Raw genomic sequence first — 22924 nt, 5'->3', positions numbered from 1 at the left:
ATATTGAGCAGGAGTAAATAGACGCAAGTAAAAGACTTATGCGCGTCACTTTGGCAGGTTGTAAAATAGCAACTTATGCGTGTGACTGTTGGCCCCTCCCTGGAGCGCTCATAGTTCGCCCCTATTTTACACTTCCAAGTTTATTCTTGCTCCCCGATATATGCGCAATTGTTGCAGTTTGTAAAATGGCGTATACTCATGCATATTCTATATTACACGCACACATGTTATTTGTTAGTGCGCATCTTTTGAAAATTCACCTCAGGGGCGGTAACTTTCAAACAGGTGCGTGGGTGCACATATATGCCCAGCCAGATAGGCGGCAATTTTATATCCTGCTCACACATACGCGTGTCTGTTATAAAATAGCCCTCTCACGCATATATGTTCTCCTAATTTCACAAGGCTGCATGTACAGCCACTCAAGTGAGGTAATTTTATAATAGGCACATATCCATGCCGTGACCAGTTTCACCAGTTCATCCACCAGTGTTTCCAGTCTACAGCTAGGTCCTCCAAACCCCCCTGGTTCTTATGCTGCACTCCCCCCCAGTTATCCCAGACCCCTCAAACACTTCATAGATGCCTGGACATAGTTTTATTGAGACTTATTCCTCCTCCATAGCAGAAGTAACTTTACGCTCAATTATACTATGGCGCGTGCCCAGGCAAGTAGGTACTTGCACGCACATCTCTTGCCCCTCCCCCCCCCCCAGAGTGTGCACACTCCACCCATGTTCCGCCCCTTTTTTCCCTGATGCAAGATATTTGTGCATCGGGACTGGTACGTGCATGTGGGCAGCTTATAAAATCGGGTGGACACGTGCATGTGCTACATGTGTGCCCATCTCCCAATTCTGGCACGCACCCAGCTTTAAAAATTCACCTCTAAGTGCATAAGTTACCCCACACAAGTTACGCCCTTTAAGGAGCAGACGTAAGTTTGTGTGTGGTAATGTGTGCGCATGCTCTGCCAATCACCCGAGTAATTTCAGAACAAACTTGTAAGTTTGCTTTGAAAATACTCTGGAAAATCTGCATGCACAATGTATGCACAGACTTTACCATTATGTGGGCTGTTTAAAAATTACCCTCCTTAAGCCTTTGTACCTTTTAAAGGACCAACTAAGATTATGCTGTGGTATAAGAACTTTTGCAACATCTTAAGCCTGAAGGAGGGGCCAATATGATCTCAAAAGCTCAAGTACTAGAATGCTATTATTTGCTGGTCCTTTAAAAGGCAGAACAACCTACAAAGAAATCATGTTTTCTTTTTCCAGCACCGATGCAGCTATTACAACTCATCATTACTGGAAAGTCCTTTCTGAAATCTAACAACCACACATGTATTTCTGATTGTCCCTGTATGCAAACAGTATGCATACTGAGTGCAGTACCTGCTGAGGAGAAGGGAATGCAATGTAAATGTGAATGCATGGAAGCTTCCATGTAAGATTGCCAAGTAGCTCCAGGTTTTCAGGAAAGGCTGATACAGTTATGATTTTACCCCACTGCATGCTAGGACTTTTAGTTTTGCTTTTCTAAGGGAATGCAATAGGGAAGTCAGAACTACAAATCCCTGCATGCAATGGGGCAAAGCCATGACAGGATCAACCTGTTCTGAAAATCTAGAGCGAGTTGGCAACCCTACTTACATGAGTTACAGCATGCAAAGGGAAATTGTACAGAGTTAGATAGGGATACCCAGCCATACTTTGCATGAAATCGTTGTCTAGCTAGAACTAACTGCTGCGTTCTATGTGAAGTCTGATGCGTATGTGTGAGTGCGATATGTATTATCAGATAGGGATGTGAATCGTTTTTCAACGATTAAAATTATCGTCCGATAATGTTTATATCGTCTTAAATCGTTATAGAACACGATACAATAGAAATTCTAACGATTTATCGTTAAAAATCGTTAAATCGTGTTAGTGCGCACTAAATCGAGTTAGTGCGCACTAACTCCCCGTTAGTGCGCACTAACTCGATTTAGTGCGCACTAACTGAAAATGATACAAATAAACACTTTCCAGGTCACTGAAGGTCAGTTAGGAATGAATATGTGTTCCTATTGGCTGGCTGCCCTCTTATCTATTGATGTTACCAAGGTTACCACTGAGGTGATGGTTGGGGGGATGGGAAATGGAACTGGAAACTAACGAACACCAACAGAAAATGAAACAAAGTGTTCACACTTCCCAGGTCAGTAAAGGTCACTTAGGAATGAATATGTATGTATGTATTCCTATTGGCTGGCTGTGCTCTTATCTATTGATGTTACCAATATGGTTGGGGGATGTGAAATGGAAACAGTTGGAAGCTGACAAAAAAAGTAATGTAATGATCAGCACTCACGTGACTAGAACTTGTTTGTTTATTATTTTTGTTAGCAGGCACCTGAAATGCTAGTGCATGTTGAATTTGCCAATCACTGTGCATTTTAGAAAGGTGGTCCTGGCTGGAACTGTACACAGTTCAAATATATGTAATTGATTGTTGGTAAGTGTATTTTTTAAGTAGCCACACTGGCACCAGTATGTTTACTTTTCCTCCTACTTAACTCACTAGCTCAGCTTTGTAAGAAGGGCTTCTCTGCTTGTGTGTTGTTTTTGTTTGGTGTGAGGAGAGCAGAAACATCAGATCTTTATTCAATCTACTACAGTCATCTCTTACAGTGCCCTATCCCTATTAATACCAGGAGTGTTGTGATCTTCCTGCACACAGTGCCCTAACCCTGATACCAGTCTGAGACAGCTCCCTCCCTGCATTACTAGTGAGAGGCTGGCTTCACAGACAGGGGGGAGCTGCCTGACCCTCACTCCTGACTTCCCCCATGTCCCAGCTAGTGAATGGTGTGTGGGTGAGGGGGGGGGGGAGGATGGTGAAGTCTGAGACAGCTCCCTCCCTGCATTACTAGTGAGAGGCTGGCTTCACAGACAGGGGGGAGCTGCCTGACCCTCACTCCTGACTTCCCCCATGTCCCAGCTAGTGAATGGTGTGTGGGTGAGGGGGGGGGGGAGGATGGTGAAGTCTGAGACAGCTCCCTCCCTGCATTACTAGTGAGAGGCTGGCTTCACAGACAGGGGGGAGCTGCCTGACCCTCACTCCTGACTTCCCCCATGTCCCAGCTAGTGAATGGTGTGTGGGTGAGGGGGGGGGAGGATGGTGAAGTCTGAGACAGTTCCCTCCCTGCATTACTAGTGAGAGGCTGGCTTCGCAGACAGGGGGGAGCTGCCTGACCCTCACTCCTGATTTCCCCCATGTCCCAGCTAGTGAATGGTGTGTGGGTGAGGATGGTGAAGTCTGAGACAGCTCCCTCCCTGCATTACTAGTGAGAGGCTGGCTTCACAGACAGGGGGGAGCTGCCTGACCCTCACTCCTGACTTCCCCCATGTCCCAGCTAGTGAATGGTGTGTGGGTGAGGGGGGGGGGGAGGATGGTGAAGTCTGAGACAGCTCCCTCCCTGCATTACTAGTGAGAGGCTGGCTTCACAGACAGGGGGGAGCTGCCTGACCCTCACTCCTGACTTCCCCCATGTCCCAGCTAGTGAATGGTGTGTGGGTGAGGGGGGGGGGGGGAGGATGGTGAAGTCTGAGACAGCTCCCTCCCTGCATTACTAGTGAGAGGCTGGCTTCACAGACAGGGGGGAGCTGCCTGACCCTCACTCCTGACTTCCCCCATGTCCCAGCTAGTGAATGGTGTGTGGGTGAGGGGGGGGGAGGATGGTGAAGTCTGAGACAGCTCCCTCCCTGCATTACTAGTGAGAGGCTGGCTTCACAGACAGGGGGGAGCTGCCTGACCCTCACTCCTGACTTCCCCCATGTCCCAGCTAGTGAATGGTGTGTGGGTGAGGGGGGGGGGGGGGGAGGATGGTGAAGTCTGAGACAGCTCCCTCCCTGCATTACTAGTGAGAGGCTGGCTTCGCAGACAGGGGGGAGCTGCCTGACCCTCACTCCTGACTTCCCCCATGTCCCAGCTAGTGAATGGTGTGTGGGTGAGGGGGGGGGGGGGTGGATGGTGAAGTCTGAGACAGCTCCCTCCCTGCATTACTAGTGAGAGGCTGGCTTCACAGACAGGGGGGAGCTGCCTGACCCTCACTCCTGACTTCCCCCATGTCCCAGCTAGTGAATGGTGTGTGGGTGAGGGGGGGGGGAGGATGGTGAAGTCTGAGACAGCTCCCTCCCTGCATTACTAGTGAGAGGCTGGCTTCACAGACAGGGGGGAGCTGCCTGACCCTCACTCCTGACTTCCCCCATGTCCCAGCTAGTGAATGGTGTGTGGGTGAGGGGGGGGGGGGGAGGATGGTGAAGTCTGAGACAGCTCCCTCCCTGCATTACTAGTGAGAGGCTGGCTTCACAGACAGGGGGGAGCTGCCTGACCCTCACTCCTGACTTCCCCCATGTCCCAGCTAGTGAATGGTGTGTGGGTGAGGGGGGGGGGGGAGGATGGTGAAGTCTGAGACAGCTCCCTCCCTGCATTACTAGTGAGAGGCTGGCTTCACAGACAGGGGGGAGCTGCCTGACCCTCACTCCTGACTTCCCCCATGTCCCAGCTAGTGAATGGTGTGTGGGTGAGGGGGGGGGGGGGGGGAGGATGGTGAAGTCTGAGACAGCTCCCTCCCTGCATTACTAGTGAGAGGCTGGCTTCACAGACAGGGGGGAGCTGCCTGACCCTCACTCCTGACTTCCCCCATGTCCCAGCTAGTGAATGGTGTGTGGGTGAGGGGGGGGGGGAGGATGGTGAAGTCTGAGACAGCTCCCTCCCTGCATTACTAGTGAGAGGCTGGCTTCACAGACAGGGGGGAGCTGCCTGACCCTCACTCCTGACTTCCCCCATGTCCCAGCTAGTGAATGGTGTGTGGGTGAGGGGGGGGGGGGAGGATGGTGAAGTCTGAGACAGCTCCCTCCCTGCATTACTAGTGAGAGGCTGGCTTCGCAGACAGGGGGGAGCTGCCTGACCCTCACTCCTGACTTCCCCCATGTCCCAGCTAGTGAATGGTGTGTAGGTGAGGGGGGGGGGGTGGTTGGTGAAGTCTGAGACAGCTCCCTCCCTGCATTACTAGTGAGAGGCTGGCTTCACAGACAGGGGGGAGCTGCCTGACCCTCACTCCTCCGGGGTATTGTGATCTTCCTGCACACAGTGCCCTATCCCTGATACCAGGGGTGTTGTGATCTTCCTGCATGCAGTGCCCTATCCCTATTAATACCAGGAGTGTTGTGATCTTCCTGCATGCAGTGCCCTATCCCTATTAATACCAGGAGTGTTGTGATCTTCCTGCATGCAGTGCCCTATCCCTGATATCGGGATGTGTGCAAGAAGATCACAACACCCCCGGTATCAGGAATAGGGCACTGTGTGCAGGAAGATCACAACACCCCCAGTATCAGGAATAGGGCACTGTGTGCAGGAAGATCTCAACACCCCTGGTATTAGGGATAGGGCACTGTGTGCAGGAAGATCACAACACTCCTGGTATTAATAGGGATAGGGCACTGTGTGCAGGAAGATCACAATACCCCTGGTATCAGGGTTAGGGCACAAGTTCTAGTCACATTGACTGATCACATTACTTGTTTTGTCAAGCTACCAACTGTTTCCATTTCCCATCCCCCATATACTGTCAGTAGGAAACTTGGTAACATGAATAAATAAGAGGGCAGCCAATAGGAATACATATTCATTCCTAAACTGACCTTAACTGACCTGAAAAGTGTCAAATTGTATCATTTTCAGTTAGTGCGCACTAACTCCCAGTTAGTGCGCACTAATCAGAAAAAACGATTTTTAACGATTTTTTAACTAAAAAATCGTGCCTAAGACGATTTTCTTGCCCTGCCACACGATTTCTATCGTTAAGACGATATGGAAAATGATTCACATCCCTATTATCAGAAAAGAGAAATTTGCCTTCGTGTTTGAAAGTTTGCATATAACCTTTTAACCTGCCCTTTCTACCCATCTGCCTTCTTTTCCCTCATTCTTCTATCGTAGTTCTATCCTTTCTCTTTTGCCTTTGTTCGCCCTCTCTCTATCTCCCTCTCTTTCTGTCTTCTCTTTTGCTTCTCAGTTCCAATTTGATTTGTTTATTGTTACTTCTCACTGCTCTACTCACATCATATAGGGGAGCTGGAAAGACAACAGGGTGCGAAGACTCTGTCGCTGAAGACAAATGGATCCCAGTTAGAATCACAGTCCAAGCAAGGATCTCCAACAGGTTGGATGACTCGTTCTCTCATTTTGACTACAAAGAGCTATTCATAAGTGTTAGAGAACTTTTTAAAGTATTAAAATATACTTTCCTTTTCCTCACCTCTATCCTAGAGAGACAATTCTAACCACTGGTAAAAGGAGGAATACATTTTCCATGTTATCTGTGGCATATATAGACATCAGCAAAGTATGTTTTTGTTATCAGTAGAGTTTCCTGCTAATCTGCTACTTTTTGAGAGAAAGTAGATTAAAAATGAAGCATTTAATTTAGGGAGAATATCACATGCACTGCCATAGATTTTCATGCATTATTTTGGAATTTTTTATTTTTGTATATATGCATGACAAGTTATGCTCTCCTGGAGTCTCTTGAAATTGACCTTTGAAAATCTTGCATTTGTAAATCTAGGAACAGTGCAGCGAGCAGACTCTGTCTCTAGAGCAAAACATAAAGGCGGTGGAGTCCTTGCAGTAATAAAATCTTCCCTCAGTCTGATTAAGAAACAGATCTCCAACACAGATCCTTTTGAACTGCTTATCATAACTACATCACTCTTAAATATTATAGTAGTCTACTGTCCGCCGACAACTTTAGAATCACAATTATCTAAGTTCTTAGAAATTATTACTTCTTTAACGTTAAACCTGAAAGAGACAATCATAATAGGAGACTTTAACCTCCACATAAATGTAGTTAACCAATCTATTACCACCACTTCGTTCTTAGAAGCTATGGCAGGGTTAGGATGACTTCAGTTTATCTCAGAACCCACTCATTCTAAAGGCAATATCCTAGACTTAGTTTTCTATAAACCTTCTTATATTATATTACCTCTAGACAAATATAGGGCCGGATTCACTAATGCCGCAAGGCACAGTGAATCCCGCGATAACGGGGGGCAGGGGGAGCGAAGCGGGGGGCGGTCCTGAGCTAGCCGGTGTGAAACTGACAGCGATAAAGGTGCTTACTTTTCGCTGTCGGCGCAGTCTTTGCAGCATCAGCCCCCTGTGCCACCCCGACTCCTCTTCTTCTGGGGCTGACTCCACCCCCATCCTGGTATCGCACTCGATAAGGGACTTTTCGCGTGTGAAATGTCCCTTATCGTGTGCAATCTGCTTAGTAAAGTTCCATGGTCAGATCATCATCTGATTTCTTTTTTCTTAAATATCAAAAAGCAGGGGAAAACAAATAACTCAAATAACTCAAATAAAACAAATAACTCAAATAACTCAAAAAAGAGAAAATTCATTACATCTGAGGATTTTCTCGAGGCCTTGGTACCCAAATTACCATTGGCTCTAGCAGATGATGTGGATAAATCAGTTGAAAAGTGGAATACTACTATCACTGAGTTCTAAGGGAAAAAAAACGCCTATGGCAAAAACATAACAATAACACAACTAAGAGCAACTACTATTGTACATTAAGAATATAGTGTCGAGAAGTAAATGTAGAACAAAAACATTTTTATGCCAATAAAATTAATTCAGCCAATAATAACCCAGCCACATTGTTCAATATTGTCAAATCTTTAACTTCATCTTCCCATCAAGATACCTCAGACATTGATGATTCCAGCTGTAATCAAATAGGATTTTTCTTTCAATCAAAAGTCACCAATATTGCACAAGAGTTCAAAGATCTTCCCTATCCTAATTATAAGAATCAACAGCTATAAACCAATGGTCTTCCTTTAACAAAATTTCGATCGAGACAAAAAAATTATAAACAAACAAAAAATATCAAGCTCTCCATTGAACCCCTGTTCCGGACTACTCTTCAAAATTTTAAGAGAAATCTGTTCAGATTTCATATGCACTTTAATAAACCAATCGTTAGAAATGGGTAAGTTCTCAAATTATTTAAAGCAGTCTTCCATCACTCCAAAAGAAAAAATCAGTGGATTTCACAGATTTTTCCAACCTTAGACCAATTGCCACATTAACCTCTCTATCAAAAAAATTAGAATCAGTCGTTCTACATCAGCTAAATGAATATCTATCGGATCATGACATAATTCACCCAAATCAACATGGATTTAGAAAAGGGCATTCTACTGAAACACTTCTCCTGTCCTCTTTCGATACATACATTAGAGGCTTCGATTCTAATACAGATTTTCTACTAGTATTATTAGATATTTCCGCTGTGATTGATACGCTTGAACACAAGACTCTAATATCAAGACTCCAATCTATTTTTCTGCAAAATACTGTTCTAAACTGGTTCAACGGTTATCTTACCAACTGCAGTTGCCAAATTAACATCGGATCATGTTCCTCTCACTTTTACATGCAATCCACAGGAGTCCCGCAAGGGTCCTCCCTATCACCTATATTATTCAATATATATTTAATACCACTTTGTCAAATACTATCAACCCTAAACGATCAATTTAAAATTTATGCAGACGACATACAGATCTTTGTCCCTTACAAATCTCATGGACAAATACTCTCTCCCTGATTCAAATTTACATCAAAACCATCGACCAATGGCTTGCTCACAGTAGGTTGAAATTAAATGCAAAAAACCCTGAAATCCTATTTCTAAGTGTCATTGAAAATCCCACTAACAGCCCACCATCTCATATTATAATAGGAAATGAAAGGATCCCAATTAATAAAGTGGCCCGAAATTTAGGAATTCAAATTGATACAAATTTATCATTAACGCAACACATTTCCAATACTGTTAAAAATTTGTTTTTCAAATTGCATATTTTGAAACGTCTGAGACCATTATTATTTTTGTCGGCCTTTCAAACAGTTCTTCAATTGCTAATTTTTCCGGTCTAGATTACTGCAATGGACTATACCTAGGCCTTCTGGATTCCACAATTAAACAGTTGCAAATGATTCAAAATGCAGCAGCCCGGTTGTTAACTGGCACACTTATGAAAAAACATATCACTCCTATATTATACAAATTACACTGGCTACCAATTAAATACAGAATTAAATACAAAATCAATAATCAAGATTCCATATGGTTGTGTACCTCCTTACGACTCTACAAACCATCTAGAAACCTTAGATCCTTAAATAAGAATCTGCTTGAAGTTCCTACAGTACAGTTAGCCAGACTGAATATTACGAGCGAAAGAGCGTTTTCCGTAGCAGGCCACATATTAAGGAACTCCCTTCCCAATGATTTGAGACAAATTCCTAGTAGTAAAGAATTTAAAAAGTCACTAAAATCACACCTTTTCAAAGAGGCTTTTGCAGCTGTGGTTCAGGCCAACAATAATCTGGTAAACTAGAGAAAGTTCATTTGTTTGTTAGGTTTTTCGGTTCTTCGCCTTTCCTGCTGTACTTGATTCTTAAATGTAATTATTATGGTAGAAAGTTTAGCTTACTGATGTATTAGATGTCAGATTAGTATAGGGTTTTTAACATGAAATTGTATTTTTCTCCATCTTTCTATTTTGATTTAATGTAATTTAATTTATATTATTTATTTTCCTATAGTTATCTTGGTTTTTATGTCGGTTTATGCTTAATCTACACAATTTAGCTAATGTTTTTATTTAGCTATTCTTTATTACTTTCTATGATTTTATTTATTTTATTTTATACCATTGTAAACCATTTTAGTCAATTATATATTGTTAAAGACGGTATAGAAATTCCATAAATACATCATCCAAACTAGACTGAAAATATAAGAAAAAATATTTTTTCTTCCCACAACAAAAGTACGAGGGATTTTATAAGATACGCGCATAGCCGTGCATATCTTATAAAATTCGGGGTCAGCGCGTGCAAGGGGGTGCACATTTGTGCACCTTGCGTGCGCCAAGCCCTGCGTGTGCTTCCCGTTCCCTCGGAGGCCGCTCCAAAATCGGAGCGGCCTCCGAGGGAACTTTCCTTCCACCCCCTGCACCTTGCCCTCCCTTCCCCTACCTAACCCACCCCCCCCCGGCCCTATCTAAACCCCCCTACCTGTGTTTTAAAAGGTACGCCTGCCAGAAGCAGGTGTAACTCGCGCGTGCCAGTGGGCTGCTGGCGTGCCATCTCCCGACCCGGGGGCTGTTCTAAAGGCCTCGGCCGCACCCCCGGAATGCCCCCGGGCTGGCACCACGCCCCCAACAAGCCCCCCGGAACGTCCCGAACGTCGCGCCGCCTACCTGACACGCCCCCCCTAGCGAAGCCCCGGGGCTTGCGCGTACCACCGAGCCTATGCAAAATAGGCTCGGCGTGCGCAGGGGCATTTTAAAAGGGTTACGCGCATACCTTATGCGCGTAACCCTTTTAAAATCTACCTGCCAAGTTTCAAATATAGTATAGATAAGGGCTTCCAAAACATTTCCTGGCAAATCCACAACAAATGTGCATGAGATGTATTTGCATTCATCGGTGACCTGACAGATGCAAATCATGCATATTCTTTTTGAATGTCCTGAATACCAGACTAGTTATATGGACCCCAGTGTGAGTTTGAGAAGCTTTGGCATGGACAATAGAAAGGAAATCAATTTAATTCTATAGGAATATAAGGGTAAATACTGATATTACTCGGCATTAGTCATATTTGCATTTATTTTAAATAATTTTAGCCCGCACTTTTATCCACATCTAGGTGGGTTACACAGCAAACATTGATGACAGCAAGGACTTCAACTATATCTTCAATAAAACCTTCTGTCCTGCAGTTAGAGCTGAAAAATACTCCATACGTTTCCTAACCATCATCCTGTATGGGATATCATTTTGTATTCCACTAGAGGCATGCACAGATATTTTGAATCATTTTATGGTGAATTTTAAAGCGCTGCCTGTGCAAAACTTCAGAGATGTGTGAGCATAGATGATAACTTTCAAACGGGCATGCGACAGCCATATACATGTGTATATGGGTGCATGGCCAGATATACGGCAATTTTATATCCTGCTCACACATACGCGTGCAAGTTATAAAATAGCCCTGGCATGTGTATATGTGGTATTTAATTTTACAAGTATGCACACACAGTTGCGTAATGTTGGCTTTGAGCCATGCAAATGAGAGAATTTTATAACAGACGCACATCCACACCATGACCGGCTTCAACAGTTCTTACATCAGTTTGCCCTACAAACCCTCCTGGTTCTTTAGCCTGCCCTCCCCCCAAGTAATCCAGATACTTCATAGATGCCTGGAAATATTTTTTTGAGATTTGCATCTCCTCTGTAGCAGATGTAACTTTATACTCAAATGTACCTGGTGAGCACCCAGGCACGTAGTTACTTGCACACACATCTCTTGGCCCTGCTCCAGAACGCCCGTGCTATGCCCACTAGGGATGTGAATCGTTTTTCAACGATTAAAATTATCGTCCGATAATGTTTATATCGTCTTAAATCGTTATAGAACACGATACAATAGAAATTCTAATGATTTATCGTTAAAAATCGTTAAATCGTGTTAGTGCGCACTAACTCCCCGTTAGTGCGCACTAACTCGAGTTAGTGCGCACTAACTGAAAATGATACAAATAAACACTTTCCAGGTCACTGAAGGTCAGTTAGGAATGAATATGTGTTCCTATTGGCTGGCTGCCCTCTTATCTATTGATGTTACCACTGAGGTGATGGTTGGGGGGATGGGAAATGGAACTGGAAACTCACGAACACCAACAGAAAATGAAACAAAGTGTTGACACTTCCCAGGTCAGTAAAGGTCACTTAGGAATGAATATGTATTCCTATTGGCTGGCTGTGCTCTTATCTATTGATGTTACCAAGGTTTCCACTGAGGTAATGGTTGGGGGGATGTGAAATGGAAACAGTTTGCAAGCTTGACATGTGATGATCAGCACTCACGTGACTAGAACTTGTTTGTTTATTATTTTTGTTAGCAGGCACGTGAAATTTGCCAATCACTGTGCATTTTAGAAAGGTGGTCCTGGCTGGAACTGTACACAGTTCAAATATATGTAATTGATTGTTGGTAAGTGTATTTTTTAAGTAGCCACAGTGGCACCAGTATGTTTACTTATCCTCCTACTTAACTCACTAGCTCAGCTTTGTAAGAAGGGCTTCTCTGCTTGTGTGTTGCTTTTGTTTGGTGTGAGGGATTTATTTTAAAGGGTCATGGTGGGTTTTAGGGTTGCTTTAGTGTGCCGGTTTCCCTGCCCTCCCCCCCACTGGACCCCAGGTAATATAAGGCACTTTGTGGGGGTTCGGGAGGGTGGGGGATTTATTTTAAAGGGTCGGGGTGGGTTTTAGGGTTGCTTTAGTGTGCCGGTTTCCCTGCCCTCCCCCCCACTGGACCCCAGGTAATATAAGGCACTTTGGGGGGGTTCGGGAGGGTGGGGGATTTATTTTAAAGGGTCATGGTGGGTTTTAGGGTTGCTTTAGTGTGCCGGTTTCCCTGCCCTCCCCCCCACTGGACCCCAGGTAATATAAGGCACTTTGTGGGGGTTCGGGAGGGTGGGGGATTTATTTTAAAGGGTCGGGGTGGGTTTTAGGGCTGCTTTAGTCTGCCGGTTTTCCCGCCCTCCCCTTCCCCTCCCACTTCCCCCGATTTACTAGTAAACTAGTGTGTTGTCTTACACTAGCCAGCCACTACCCCTGTGTTGGTGCTGGACTTGCAAATGCACGTGAGCCTTAAATTTATAAATAAATTGTTTGTGTTAGTAGTGCAAGTATAAGTAAATATAATATTATGGGGTAGCCTAGTGTCATTGGCTAGTGGCTGGCTACTAGCCACGCCAGTGAGCCACTAGTCAGATTACTAATCACACAGTGACCTGTCACTGACTGACGAAGTCACTCACTAACTGTATTTAACCCTTCTATATATCTTATCTATTAGGTGCTGCTCAGTACACTGCTGTGCCAGCTTACTTGTTGGTACTGGACTGGACTTGCAGCCATAACGTTTTAAAATGTTTGCTGGTAAGAAGAAGAGTGCTACTGGAAAGAAAATTCCAGTCAGTAGGAAAAAACTGCGATTTGATGATACCCCTTCTACTTCAGCGAATGTAAAGGAGCAAGGTAACTTGCAGGACAAGGAAGGAGCAAAATCTGGAAAGGTGAAAGTGAAATCTGTGCGGCAGCAGCAAAGTTTATTGATGGATGAAGTGCTACAGAAAGTGCTGAATAGAGAATCAGAGGACTCTGAGTCTGAGGAGGAGGATGACAATGATGATAATCAGGATGAGGAGAAAAACACCGCCAATGACAGTGATAGTAGTGATGATGAATCAGATGATGGTAGTCCGATTGTCAAAAAAACCACTGTCAGCGCCAGTAGTATCCTCTCTAGTCCTAAACCAGTTGAACTTTTGCAGGTTACTACAAGAACAACTTCTGCTACTTCTACTCCTAGTACTACTACTCCTACTCTGATGACAACACTGACAAGAAATGTCCAGCCTAGAGTAAGGGACAGTAGAAAAACATCTAAGGTTTGGAATCATTTTAATGTTACGGATGATTGGAGATGTGCTCAATGTATCCATTGTAAAAGGATGGTGAGCCGTGGAAGAACTATTGGACATCTTACTACCACCAACATGAAATATCACCTTGAAAGAGAACATAAAGCACTGTTGCTTGCAGAAGAAGCTGCAGGGAAGCCACAGAAGGAAATTACTTCAGAAGATTGTGTGTATGTGAAGCAGAAGCAGTCTTCTTCTTCTCCTCTTCCCCGGCAGCAGCGGCAAGCTACTGTTGAGCAGATGGGGTGGTGTCCTTCTTCAATTTCACAGACTAGGAAGCAAGTAGTATCCAAAGTGGTGACACGACAAATTGCTGTAATGATTGCTGAGGATGATCAGCCACTGCAGATTTTAGAGAATAGTGGATTTAAGAAGCTGATCCATCTTTTAGCCCCTGACTACAAAATTCCTTCAAGAACTACATTTACCCGTCAGGTGATTCCTTCCCTGTACTCACAATGTCGTGCTGAAATGCAGATTGTGATGGCAAGGGCAAAGGGAAGGAGCATACATCTCACCACTGATCTTTGGACTAGTAAGAATGCAACACATGCATATTTGTCTCTAACAGCACATTGGTGGCAGCTGGATGAGGCATTAACTGACAGCACAAGCACAAGCAGTGGCAGTAGCACCAGCAGCTCCAAAAAGCTTTCTCCAGGATACCGGTGGGCTTTACTGCATGCTCAAGTGCTAGACCAGAGACATACTTCTGCAAATATCTTACAGACAATTCAGGGGATGATGGAAGGATGGAAAGGGCTACTTAGAAGCAGTGATATGGAATGTTTAAATGGATATATCATTACTGACAATGCTGCCAATATGATTAAGGCTCTGGAGGATGGTGGATTCAAAGGCATCCGATGCTTTGCACATACACTGCACCTGGTAGTGAGGGATGCGTTGGGGCTAGGTGCCAAGGAAGTGCAAGGTACTAGTCGTCAAGCCCTGAAGCGGTTGATTGAAAAGTGCCGCAAAATAACTGGGCATTTCAATCGCAGTGTGAAAAGTGGGAAGGAACTCAGAGAAAAACAAAAAGCAGTTAGGGCACCATTGCATAACCTCGTACAGGATGTGCCTACCAGATGGAATTCCACCTATCTTATGTTGGAGAGGTTGTCTGAACAACAGACACCTCTGCATGATTTGGCAATGGAATCTGAAATTGGATTGGAAAATCCACTTGGATGTCAGGACTGGACAAACATTGCACAGATGGTGCATGTCCTCAAGCCTTTCAAAGTATATACTGATGCACTGAGTGCAGCTACAGCCACGTTAGGTGATATCATTCCTGTAATATATGATCTGGAGCAGGTATTACAGGAATATCTGCATCAGACAGATTTGTCGAAGGAAGTGTTGCAGCTTGTGAGATGCTTAAAAGAGCAAGTACAGAAAAGGTTGAAACCTCTAATGGAGAAGGATAGCTATATCTTAGCTACTATGTGTGACCCACGTGTGAAAGGCAATGTTGCTCTCAAGTGCAATACTCTTGCATCCTGGACAAATAAGTTGATTGAAATGGTTAAAAAGATTTCAACTCCTCCCACTCCATCCTGCTCAGCTGCTTCCAGTTCCACCAGCTGCTTCCCTCCCATGATGACAACCCATTCTCCTCCCAAATTTCATGAAACTGGTCCTATTTCAATAGCAAGAGCAAAATTTGTCACATTTCAGAGTGGTGGGGCTGCTAACCAGCAGCACCTGCAAGAGAAGGTTGCAGAAATTCATGTGAATAATTTTCTCTCTGAGCCAGTTGAGAGCATGGAGTCAGATCCCCTGAGATATTGGGCAGAAAAAGCTTCAATGTGGCCTTATCTTACCAGAGTAGCACAACACTTTCTTTCCTGCCCACCCACCAGTGTGCAAAGTGAACGAGTATTTTCATTGACAGGGAATATTGTGAGTCCACTCCGTGCACGTTTGAATCCAGACTTAGTAGAGGAATTGGTTTTCATCAAAATCAACCTTCCGCTGCTTCATAATGTGAAAATTCGCTGTGACTGGGAGGAGGAGTGAGTCTCTTGTCTAGGATGGGGATGCAAGGTCATTTGGGAACACAGCAGGATGGAGCATTCAGCAGAAGCACTGCCAGTGCCTCATGATAGAACTGCCCCTGCCTCTTCACCTCAGGTGTCTGCTGTGCTGTTATCATCTATCTTGTCAGCTTGATGAATAAGGACTTTGTATGTGCAAGAAAGAAACCTAAGTTTGTGTCTATCAACTGTGTGCGCTTATTTAGCAGCTGTTAGAAAACAGGCAGTTAAAGTACTTTTGAGTTTTGACCATAGTCTCTCTAAGCAGTTAATGTATATCATACTGTGATAGGGGCATGGTTTATTTTTCAGGCTGAGACAGTTTATAGCTCAGCTTACCAAACCGGTCCTGGGGATTCCACAGCCAGTTGGATTTTTAGAATATCCACAAAGAATTATGCATGAAATACATTTGCATATCATGGGGACTCAGTATATGCAAATTTACATCATGCATAAAATCCTGCTGAGTGAGTGGTTATTTATTTGGAAAACCCTGGTTTGTAGGGACCAATTTGTCTCACTCTCTAAATAAAGCCTGACCACGTAAGTTAGTGCCTAAATCAAAACCATCTCCAGTTGTGTCATGAGTTACCTAACCTCCCTGTGGTCAGTAAAAGGTTTCTCTGGCCGAGATTTAATTATTTCTCCCTGCGGAGCAGATACATGTTAAGTTGAATTTTCAAGTTGCATTAATAAAAAACAGCATTTACGTGTTTACATAAATAGCATATACTTCTTTATATACATATAGTACAACATGAGTAAATCTACACGTGTGAAAAAAGGGATGGTCTAGGTGTTCCCAAGTGGAGGCCAACATTTATGTATGTTAGTCGCTATTTTATAAGAGATTTACTGTATGTGTAGATTTGGCAGCTTTATATTTACTCTCGCTCTTTATCTGGAGTAAGTGATAGTATAAGAAGTCTTAACAGTCAAATCATGACTAGGTCGTGGTCTGGGAGAAATGGGGGGAAGCTGAGGCTGATCTTGATGAGTTGCAGATGGACTGGATTGGAAACTGAAAGACTAATTGATAACACTGGTAATTTTATTGCTGTGTCTGTGCATGTTAGAAAATCTGTTGACTATAAATCCCAATTTATAATAATTTTAATAATTGAGTCCACTAATATTTCTCAAATTTAAAACATTTTATTAACTACAAAACTATAACGAAATTAAATAACACTGTTATAAAAATATAACTTTACAATGACAACATACCAAAAAAAAATTATGTGTTTTAGCACCCAGTACTCAAGGATGTGGAGAGGAGAATGGCAACCCGAGAGGAGGATCCTGCTCTGGAGCAGAGGGCAGTGGCATCTCCTCCTCACGAGGCATCTCATGAGGAGGAGATACCTGTGCCCTCAGCTCCTGAAAGGCCTCCTCCATGGCTGACAGCCTCCTCTGCACATCCTTGACATCTGCCCTGATGCTGTTTCCTCCCTGCAGGAGCTCCTTCAGTATGCCAAACTGCGCATGTGCAGTACATACGCAGCTTGGAGGAGATCCTGCAGGGAGTACAGCAGCAGTGCTGGTGCTGGTGCTGCTGGGCCCGGCTGTGGCTGCCTCCATCCTTTGGGCACTGGCAGTGGCACTGGTGGCTGTGGCTGCCTCTTCTTGCCCTGTAAAGAAATGTAAAAAATTCTACATAAGATATAGAACAGGGGTGGGCAGTTATGGTCCTCGAGGGCCACAAACCAGTATTGTACGCACCAGCAAGTTTACAATATTAAAATACATTCAACCCCTTAGTTTACTAAATTGTAGGGTTTTGGAAAAATGAGTTTATAGTCTACAACCTCGGAGAGGGAGAGTGGAGGGATATCATTCTAGATAATTAGAGATAATATTATATAAATATATAACATAACATACATCTATCCCACCCTATATAACTGACTGATCACAAACAATAATTTTGATTTTCTGCCTCAGACAGATACTAGACAAACTACTACTACTAGTACTACAACATACATACTGGCCCTGTGGGCCAAAATACAAGCCATTAAGCCCGTACACACGTGCTACATTAAAAAAAAATGTTTTTCAGTTCATTTTTTAACATGGCACTCTTCTACAGTTCTTCTTCCTCACTCATCCTCTTTCTCCCACTGCCTCCCTCCCCTCTCACAGTGACTAATACCCCCTTCCCTCAGTCTCACATTTATCCCCCATTCACATTTGCAGCATGTTGGTCAATGGTCAGGGCTCAATTATCTAATAATATAATACCTGGCCCACCAGTGACGGTTTGCTCCGTCCTCCTCTGCTGACAGCTACTGGGCCCAGGAAGCCCTGCCTCGTCCCTGCTGGTGTGTGGTTCTGTACGAAGACACAGATCAAATTTCACAGAACAACAGTTAAAATTTAAAAAAAAGGAATTGGAACTGACACAAACAATATTAAACACAAATTCCATTACAATTAATTGAATAATATTTGTGTACTTGTGGAGTATTCTCAAACAGCCTACCAGGCGAAGGACGCGCTAAAGTCAGGCGGACCTCCTCAAGCCAATCACCCTCGTGAAGTCTCAGATGCCGACCTGAGAATTAGAGGTAGAAAGGAAATAGAATAACATTAATTGATTAATAAATTACTTACAAACACAACATGCCCTGCTAGGTTATTTTTTTATGCAATATATAACATTTAGTAATAAAAAAAAAATTAGCTATCTTTTAATGTGGCATTCAAAATTCCCAAATACAAATCACATCATTTCAAAATGATAAATAAATATAAATAAATATAATACACCACTAACATTATCTCTCACCTTTCTTCTTGAGATCTTCGATCTCACGCGGGTAAGAGGCTCTCCGGCAGAACTCCTCCTGGAGAGCCACCCAGGCTGCAGACTCCCTTTGAAGGTTAGGCCTGCTGCCTGAGGGGGTGTAGAGATGCTCCTCATCCAGGAGGAGTAGCCAGGCTAGGAGGTCCACATCTGCTTGTGTGAACCGTGGCTTCCGGGACCTAGCATCACGATCGGCCTTTGAGGAGGACGGTTGGGCTGACTCCCTATCATGATCCATCTACAATGAGAAAATAAAAAAGAAGATGAAAAAAAGTAAGTTCAGAAGCTCAGACTGGAAAGGGCTGAAGTATCCCACCCTTCACATCCCCCACTGCTGGTATATGGGAGAGAGAAGGGGAAGGGGAGGGGGTGGGGGGAGGTGAAGGGGCAAGCAGCCCCACTCCCTGTGAGGGATGGGAAGGGAGAGCCAGCCCCACTCCCTGGGAGGGATAGGAAGGGAGAGACAGCCCCTGAATGCAGGGGCTGTCTCTCCCTTCCCATCCCTCCCCCCCCCCCCACCACTCACCCACACACTATTCACTGGCTGGGACATGGGGGAGGGGAGGAGTCAGGGTCAGGCACTGTGTGCAGGAAGATCACAACACCCCTGGTGCCAGGGTTAGGGCACTGGGTGCAGGAAGATCACAACACCCCTGGTGCCAGGGTTAGGGCACTGTGTGCAGGAAGATCACAACACCCTGACCCTTGAAAATAAATCCCCCACCCTCCCGAACCCCCCCAAAGTGCCTTAAATTACCTGGCGTCCAATGGGGGGCAGGGCGGGGAAACCGGCACGCTAAAGCAACCCTAAAACCCACCCCGACCCTTGAAAATAAATCCCCCACCCTCCCGAACCCCCCCAAAGTGCCTTATATTACCTGGGGTCCAGTGGGGGGCAGGGCGGGGAAACCGGCACGCTAAAGCAAACCTAAAACACACCCCGACCCTTAAAAATAAATCCCCCACCCTCCTGCCAGGGTTAGGGCACTGTGTGCAGGAAGATCACAACACCCCGACCCTTGAAAATAAATCCCCCACCCTCCTGCCAGGGTTAGGGCACTGTGTGCAGGAAGATCACAACACCCCGACCCTTGAAAATAAATCCCCCACCCTCCTGCCAGGGTTAGGGCACTGTGTGCAGGAAGATCACAACACCCCGACCCTTGAAAATAAATCCCCCACCCTCCTGCCAGGGTTAGGGCACTGTGTGCAGGAAGATCACAACACCCCGACCCTTGAAAATAAATCCCCCACCCTCCTGCCAGGGTTAGGGCACTGTGTGCAGGAAGATCACAACACCCTGACCCTTGAAAATAAATCCCCCACCCTCCCGAACCCCCCCAAAGTGCCTTATATTACCTGGGGTCCAGTGGGGGGGAGGGCGGGGAAACCGGCACGCTAAAGCAACCCTAAAACCCACCCTGCTATGGCCGGCGCCATTTTCCTTACGAAAAAACGATTTGCGACAGGAGATCGCTCCCAGACCCCCGCTGGACTCCCAGGGACTTTTGGCCACCTTGGGGGGGCCTCCTGACCCCCACAAGACTTGCCAAAAGCCCAGCGGGGGTCCAGACATTCACCACCACCTAATAATAATGAATTATTAATTCAGTGATATAACAAATCATTTAAAAAAAATTGAGTAGGTTAATATAAGAGATGACTGTAGTAGATTGAATACAGATCTGATGTTTCTGCTCTCCTCACAGCAAAGAAAAGCAACACACAAGCAGAGAAGCCCTTCTTACAAAGCTGAGCTAGTGAGTTAAGTAAGAGGATAAGTAAACATACTGGTGCCAGTGTGGCTACTTAAAAAATACACTTACCAACAATCAATTACATATATTTGAACTGTGTACAGTTCCAGCCAGGACCACCTTTCTAAAATGCACAGTGATTGGCAAATTCAACATGCACTAGCATTTCAGGTGCCTGCTAACAAAAATAATAAACAAAGAAGTGCTGATCATCACATTACTTTTTTTGTCAAGCTTGCAACTGTTTCCATTTCACATCCCCCCAACCATTACCTCAGTGGAAACCTTGGTAACATCAATAGATAAGAGCACAGCCAGCCAATAGGAATACATATTCATTCCTAAGTGACCTTTACTGACCTGGGAAGTGTCAACACTTTGTTTCATTTTCTGTTGGTGTTCGTGAGTTTCCAGTTCCATTTCCCATCCACCCAACCATCACCTCAGTGGTAACATCAATAGATAAGAGGGCAGCCAGCCAATAGGAACACATATTCATTCCTAACTGACCTTCAGTGACCTGGAAAGTGTTTATTTGTATCATTTTCAGTTAGTGCGCACTAACTCGAGTTAGTGCGCACTAACGGGGAGTTAGTGCGCACTAACTCGAGTTAGTGCGCACTAATCGGAAAAAACGATTTTTAACGATTTTTCAATGAAATAATCGTGCCTAAGACGATTTTCTTGCCCTGCCACACGATTTCTATCGTTAAGACGATATGGAAAACGATTCACATCCCTAATGCCCACATCATGCCCACTTTCCATCACTTTTTCCCCAATGCAACATCGGGACTTGTGTATGAATGTTGATGGCTTCTAAAATTGGGTGGACACATGCATGTGCTACATGCGCGTCCTCCTGATTTTGGTGTGCATCTGGCTTTTAAAATTCACTTTATATAGCTCTTATTCACACTATGGAGATTTTATAAACATCGTGCAAGTACCGATGTGCAAATATCTTTCATCTTGGAAAAAAGGGGATGGAATAGGGGCAAGCCAGGGGCGTTCAAGGGTGGGGCCAACATATACGCGCGTACGTAGCAATGTTATATCCAACGATCACAGCATGTGTACAGCTTTTCCCTGCGTATACTTACTTCTGCTATTATCAGGTGTAAGTCTGAATTAAACAATTTATAGCCAAATACGGGCTGTGTGAGAAGTCTGGGTTACCTGGGGAGAGAGCAGGCTAAAGAACTAGGGGGTCTTGATGATCTAGAGATAGACTGGACAAACTGGTGGATGAGCTAGTTAAACTGGTCATTTTCTTCACCATGCATATTATAAAATTACTTCAAGTGCATATGTAAAATCCCACAGTTCCTAAGGAAAATGCACAATGAGCAGATGCTTGTCTAAATGCTTAAAATTAGGAGCACACATATGCACGCTAGGCTTATTTTACAACATGCGCACGTAGTTGTGTGACCAATATAAGATTCCTGTGTATATGGTCACATGCACACATATGTGTATATATGGGTGTGCGCACGATTGTTTTAAAGTTACCATCCCTGGGGTTTTTTTTTAATTATTTCATTAATTTGTTTAATTTACAAAAACAACAACAAACAAAATTAAAAAAAAAGAAATGATAAACAAAATGAAATTTAAAAAAATGCAGGGGTTTGGTCTGCCATGAAAACAAAACATTGGAAGGATGAAAAACTTTAACAGTAATTAAATAAACCTGGCTCCACTTACATAAAATTTAGAGTAGGTTCCAGCTGAGTTAGAAATTTTTGGTGTGTGTGTGTGTGTGTGTGTGTGTGTGTGTGTGTGTGTGTGTGTGTGTGTGTGTGTGTGAGAGAGAACGACTAGCTATCTACATGGTCTGCCTAGCAGTCAAGTATTTATATCTCTATAAGAGGGCCGTCTATAGGTCGAGGTGAGGTGTTGGTGGTGGTTTAGGGTTTAGGGGCCAGTTTCTCATGTAGAGTGAGACGTACGAACAGCACAGTACACCTCGGTGAAGATTTGACATTATTTGGAGAGAGGAAAGTCTCACAAAGGTGAAATTTTGTACTGTGTTATCTCACCCTAGCGTGATGGTACCTTGTTATAGAGTCCATCAAACTAGGGTGAGAGAACATAGTAAAAATGGCATCTATGTGAAACTTTCCTCACTCCAAATGATGTCAAATCTTCACCCAAGTGTACAGTGCTGTTCGTACATCTTACTCTACGTGAGAAACTGGTCCTACACCCTAAATCACCACCAACACCTAACCTCAACCTATTAGGTGGCCCTCCTATAGAGATATAAATAGTTGCACACTGTGAGGGTCTCCCCATAGATGTTCTCTTTCCCTCTTTCTCTCTCTCCCTTTCTCTCCCTGCACAGCTTAATGACCGGAAAAAAAGGTGTAGTTATTTTCAGCATTAAAACCGTGTGATAAGAACGTAAGAACATAAGAAATTGCCATGCTGGATCAGACCTAGGGTCCATCAAGCCCAGCATCCTGTTTCCAAAAGAGGTCAAACCAGGCCACAAGAACCTGGCAATTACCCAAACACCAAGAAGATCCCATGCTACTGATGCAATTAATAGCAGTGGCTATTCCCTAAGTAAACTTGATTAATAGCCGTTAATGGACTTCTCCTCCAAGAACTTATCCAAACCTTTTTTGAACCCAGCTACACAACTAATGCCGTGTGCTGCTGCAT

At 44.3% G+C, this 22924-nt stretch overlaps 1 protein-coding gene across 1 annotated transcript in view; it reads left to right on the top strand.

Moving 5' to 3' along the window:
* Nucleotides 1–22924, top strand: part of IQSEC3 (IQ motif and Sec7 domain 3) — a 540197-nt gene that overhangs the window by 503093 nt on the left and 14180 nt on the right. The window contains exon 15 of the mRNA XM_029597483.1: nt 6125–6217. Coding sequence (XP_029453343.1) covers nt 6125–6217 — 93 coding nt within the window. The remainder of the gene's footprint in view (nt 1–6124; nt 6218–22924) is intronic.

The sequence above is a fragment of the Rhinatrema bivittatum genome, chromosome 4 (assembly GCF_901001135.1).
Source record: "Rhinatrema bivittatum chromosome 4, aRhiBiv1.1, whole genome shotgun sequence".
Taxonomy (NCBI): domain Eukaryota; kingdom Metazoa; phylum Chordata; class Amphibia; order Gymnophiona; family Rhinatrematidae; genus Rhinatrema; species Rhinatrema bivittatum.
The sequence above is the reverse complement of the archived record's forward strand: the minus strand, read 5'-3'. Positions and strand labels throughout refer to the sequence as shown.